At 43.8% G+C, this 5706-nt stretch overlaps 1 protein-coding gene across 1 annotated transcript; it reads right to left on the bottom strand.

The window, feature by feature from the left end:
- Window positions 1–2408: 2408 nt before the first annotated feature.
- On the bottom strand, window positions 2409–5344 carry LOC105083420 (disintegrin and metalloproteinase domain-containing protein 25-like; the record flags this gene model as incomplete). The annotated part of the gene is made up of 2 exons (XM_074355553.1): window positions 2409–2448; window positions 3234–5344. Coding segments are annotated over 2 exons (2151 nt in total), but the record flags the coding sequence as incomplete, so codon positions are not given.
- Window positions 5345–5706: the final 362 nt, after the last annotated feature.

The raw sequence follows: 5706 nt of genomic DNA, 5'->3' as shown, positions 1-5706 counted from the left end.
AAAAGGCTTGATAGTGACTATTCCTATTAGGGAAATGGGGTTCCTTGCTATATGGAAGGGGCACAATGAAAGATACAAATTATTAATGAAGTGGTATTTCTTGAATTGGGGATTATATTTATTGTACTTTTAATATAAATTAATTGAATGATGTAAATAAAGATAATTCATGGACCTGTAAGATAGTGTTTCATTTACCGTGATTATGAGTTCAAAAAATAAAATGAAGTAAGTTGAAATCCTTTACAAAAATTGCTGCTATAAATATAGGATAAGATGATATTCCAACATAAAGAAAGAATAAAATACCTAGAGGCTGCTGAGGTCATAATATTTCAGCTATCTAATGTATGGACAGCAGAGGAAACCATAAGCAAAACAAAATGAACAGCCTACAGAATGGGAGAAGACATTTGTAAATGACGTGACTAATAGATGTTTAATTTTCAGAATATATAAACAACTCATACAACTTAATAACAACAACAAAAAAAGCAACTCAATCCAAACATGGGCAGAAGATGTAAACAAGCAATTCTCCAATGAAGCCATACAAATGGCCAATAGTCACATGAAAAAATGCTCAATATCACTAATTATCAGAGAAATGCAAGTTAAAACTACAGTGAGGTATCACCTCACACCAATCAGAATGGCCATCATTATAAAGTCCGCAAAGGATAAATGCTGGAGAGGGTGTGGAGAAAAGGGAACATTACTAAGATTTATGTCAGGTAATGTTTGCTGATGTTTTCTTCTAGGAGATTTATAGTGCCTTATGTTTAAGTCCAAACCACCCACTGAATTCTCATCATATATTGTACTTTTTATTTTTAAAATATCCATTTGAAACTTTTGTATAAATTCCAACTCACTGAGGGTATTCTACATTCTTATATTTTGTGTATTTTCCTTCTATTTTAAAATGTATTAATCATAATTATATTTTGTCATGTACTCTTGTTCCACTGTGTGGATCATCTGACACCACTTGCAGTTTCTTCTTATTTATTCCCTTCCCTTTTTGTTCTTAGTAATAGTTCATCAGTTTTGATCTTTAGCATGTATGGCAATGTTTTATTGTGTTCAGTAATTGTGTATGAAACGCAATGGAAGCTCCAGGTAGCTGCTCTAGGGAGTTTTATCTTTCCTCTGTTAGGAAGATAGGCTGCGGAGCTGATTCCCTACATTCAGCCCTGGCTTGTGCTGGGTCAGAGTGGATGAGTTCTTAGGGAATCTTGGATTAATTCTTCTTTAGGTCTAGCTGGGCCTGCTAGACTTTCAGTTGTGAGTTTTATGTGACTCTCTTTTCTTAGCTCTGAAGGACGATAGGGGATTAGTGTCTCTCACCTAGAGGTTCACGGCACAGCTGTCCAACCTCTTGCTGCGCGCAATGTCAATGTCACATAAGTGTATTACGGGGAGATGGTACGTGAACTTGAGAGAAGACTCCTTTTACTATGGCTCGTGTCGAAAATATAACATGATTTTGGGGAGGAATGCATTGGAGATATTTCAGACTAGCTCAACAGCGCACAACAGAGCTAATTCAGCACATGTGACTTGGAGGAAAATGACTGTGGATCAGAGGCCCCTCAAGTTATGAATCTAGACCTGCGTAGTAACTAGGACCACTGGGGACTTCTCCTTCCCTCACAGAGGTCCTCTCCCTGGGCTCAGATCACATCCAGCATCAGTAAGTGCTCAGGGGGGAAAATAGCTGGCATGACTCAATGTTTCGACTTTCAATTCTGAGAAAAATTGTTTCCCCTGCCTGAAATTGTGGTTCATCTCCTTCACGTTGCTTCCTTTGCTCCCTGATGTCCTCAAAATATGGTTCTTTAAATATAATTGGGATTGTCTAAGCTTTTTCCCCCTAGAGGAAACATGTTCCACCAAGATTTATATATCCTACCTAGAATTGTATCTTTTCTTACCCTATTTTTATCCTGTTTTATTGGTAAAGTTATGAAAGAGTTGAGTGGCAAGTCTTATTTTCCTCTGTTTTCAAGTCTTGAAGGAATTCCATCTTGGTATAAAACCTATTCCCAGTTTGGTAAAGGGCAGCATATTAAAAATCCAAAACCTTCTGATGTCAGACTCTGCCCTGCATTCTCCATTAGTCCATGATAAGTACAGTATCAGTCAGAATTCAGGCACAAAGAGAGAAAGCACAGCCCTGAGATAACCATGAGTTACTAACAAAGATGTGTCTGTCCCTTCCAGGACTAGAAATCAAAGGGAAGAGGTGCTGTGATGGGAACCTACACCTTTGAGGTAGATCCTGTGGATCTGGTATCTGATCCCTGAGGAGAAGGTTCCCCACCTTGGTGCTGGGACCTGGGGGATTTGGAGAAGATTCAGACACGGGAGTCAAAACCACTGGGTAAGGTGCTGGGTAGCAGGGCCTAGTGGCAAGCATGTCTGAGGCTGATCACGTTGCTGGTCCTGGGTGAAACCGCACGTGTACGTATAGCGGAAAGTTAGTGTTGATGCCAAGGTGAAAGCTGTTAATGATGCGACACTGCCGTTAACACCAGTCAGACTGCTCCCCAGGTTTCCAGTCTCCTGCTAGGTCCCCCCATTGGCAGGAAGTAGTAGGGAGAGGACTGGCAATCAGAAATGCGATTTGTAGGTTCCCATTCGTTGTGTGACAGAGCAGAGTACAGAGGGGAAGGATGTATTTTGGGCTGAGAATCAAAATGCGTGCAAATCACAACACACACAAAAACACCATCCAGAAACTGTGTTTGCTCAGGAAACAGAAAGAGGAATTTCATAAAAATTAACCACTAAAATGGCAAAATAATGGAAAGTAGACACAAACTAGGGATTAGGGTATTTTGTTGTTTAATGGCTGTTTATGGTCCCAAATGATAAGATACTTGGGATTTTCTGTTAGTGATCTATGACACATGCGGTGACATTTCTGCTGCCAGGAGACTAAAACTTAATACGTGGGGAAGATCATTTGGTTTTGGTGTTCTGTCTTGAAATTGGAACTACTGGTTTTTCTTTCTAAGTTGGTGTCTTAGTTGGTACACTTTGCACCTCTTCCTTAGGTAAAGTTGGAATATTCTTATTGAAGTCTCACCTTTTACCTTGCTCGTCTTAGTCGTGTTTGGAACCGTCTCCTCTGCTTCATCGTCTGTTTTTTTTTGCGTCTCATAAAAAGAAAAATTAACAGACACAATAAAATAAAAAAAGGAATTAGCAGTAATAGTAGCAGATACCTCTTGCCCAGCATGTTTTCTTTTTTGACTTCTGGTTTTTGCGGGGGTGGGCCACTGTCCACACTGCCTCCGCTGCCTTCGTCCAGGCAGCTGGGGGGGGCCCACCTGGAGTGGCAGTGGCAGTGATGTCTGCTGTTACAGACTCCGTTCAAATTGCAGGTCTCAGGTGAGCAACTGCTTTTCAAAGTAGACATCAGGACACACTTTCTTTGGATGCAGATCCGTCCTGCACCACACTCTGTGCCGTCTTTCACTTCACCAGCGTCAGGTATGGTCATCCCAAAGTGGTAGTCTGTACCCCAGCAAGTGACTCCATTGAAGTGAGTCCAGCTCACAGTCGTGTGATCTCTCAGAACGGGAATTTTGGTCACATTCTCACACTGGACCCTCCCACACAGGATATCTGAGATGCCACATTTTACATATGAAGTGACTCTGACACCACAGTTACCAAAACGGTCACCTTGGATATTCACTTCCCTGTAGCAATCCTGATTTGCACTCTTGGCCTCTTTGCCAAAGATTTGCCTGCACTGTTCATTGCGATTGTTGCATCTCTTTTCATAGCAGTAGCCCCCGCCCGTGCAGGAGGTCCCGTCCTGCCTGTGCACGTCTTCTGGACACTGATAGGACGTCCCATTGCACCACTCTGGAAGATCACACTCATTTTCCTCTTTTCTGCACAGGAAGCCTGGTGGCCTGAATGTGCAGTTGTCACAGCAAAGCCCAAAAGCGCAGTCAGCCCCAGGTTTCAGAGTGCAGTCTGGCTGACAGCAGGGATCTTTTGTACACGTCTGTAAGGAGCCACAGTCACACTCTTCTCCTTCCTCAAGCACACTGTTCCCACAGCGTGTGTACATGAAGATACTCTCTTTCTTTGGTAAAAGGTTCAAACAGGATTTCCTTCTAACAGTGTCCCAATAATAGGCGTAACTGCAGTTGCTGAATTTATGTATCAGTGATTTACTTGGGTACATTACGCACCTTTTACGCCCGCATGTACATGTGTTATCATCATGTTTCATGCCCAAGTTATGACCAAGCTCGTGTGACACAATAAATCCCAAACTATTCAAGTCATCATCCAGGATGCTGTCAACTCCACAGTTATATTGTTGCTGACATACTGAGCCAACATAGGCTAAGCCAACGGTGATGCCAAAGTCTGCTTTTACAAAAATATGTGCAACATCATGGGGCAAGCGGACATTGAAACCTGATAACTTCCAAACACAAAATTCACTCAAGAGGTCTTCTATGTCATCTGTTGCAAGGTAATTTTGTTCAGACCAGATTTCAATTCCAATTAAAACCACATGAACATCTATTGTACTTAAAATGTTATCTATTACATTGATGGTAAGGCATACTTCATCCTGCACTTTTGAAGTATTACTTTCATGATGAAGATACCGATTGTGGTCCACCACCACTGCCAGTTCCAGAAAACGCCTGTGGGTCCACCAGCCTTCATACCCACTTTGCATCAAAGTGGACTCAACACTCTCTTGGAACTTCAGTTGTCGTGCTATTTCTTCGTCTGTTAACCCACATCTCATGGGTGGGAGCTGTGTCTCCTCCTTGTCCATTCTATATAGCAGGTGTTCAAATGAAGTAGAAAGCCTTTTGGGCTGGATTTCATAAACAATGTTATTTATCTGTAGTATTCCTCGAAAGCCCCTCAAACATGTACTGAGGGCAACCAGGGATTCCGGGTCCCCCTCCACATGCCCCTGGTAGTAGCAGTCATTCTGGACAAAGGGCTGGTCCTCCAGGAGAGCATGCTGGTCGTCGTAGGTGAACACTGGGAAGTGTTGAGAGAACAAATGCTTGTTGACCTTCATGTGAAGAACGTGTTTCCGGCCCCCGACACGCAGGCTGTAGGAGAGCCAGCCTGGAGGCTTCACGCCCCTGCCAGTGTGTGTCACCCTCAAGGGTATGACCACTTCTGGAGGACCATGGCGTTGGGAGCGTCCAACACAGGACGATCCAGAAAGCAACAGAAGCAGCTGCGACCAGAGTAGCAGTGGGAGAGTGGTCCTCACGTGCGCCAGGGCCTCACCCACAGCCATTCTGGCGCCAGGATATGGAGCCACCGGTGAGAGCAGAAGTGTGCAGGGCAGGACGCATCACTGTATGCAGCATTGACCTTCAGTCTGTTTTCGGGCAGAGTCACACTGCCAGAGCCGCAGCACTAAAACAACAGGAAAAGCAGAGACAGGGGTGGTTGTTATGAGCAAGCTAGATGGAAGGGAAGAGAAGGGCGTGGGCGAAATGGATGAGCGCTGGGCTGACGCCGTGGCTCAGTGCGCTGCACGGCACTTGCTCTTAAGCAGTGGTGAGGCTGAGTGAGACCGTGCGGTACAGAAGGATGGTGGTTGGCCTCGGCTGACACTCGTTGAACTTACACGAAGGACACCTACTGATTCATTATTCTGTTCTCTAAATAGATGGGAGTGTGGGGACAGTTCCA

Source organism: Camelus bactrianus, chromosome 31 (genome assembly GCF_048773025.1).
Source record: "Camelus bactrianus isolate YW-2024 breed Bactrian camel chromosome 31, ASM4877302v1, whole genome shotgun sequence".
Taxonomy (NCBI): Eukaryota; Metazoa; Chordata; class Mammalia; order Artiodactyla; family Camelidae; genus Camelus; species Camelus bactrianus.
This window is presented reverse-complemented; position numbering and strand designations above follow the sequence as displayed.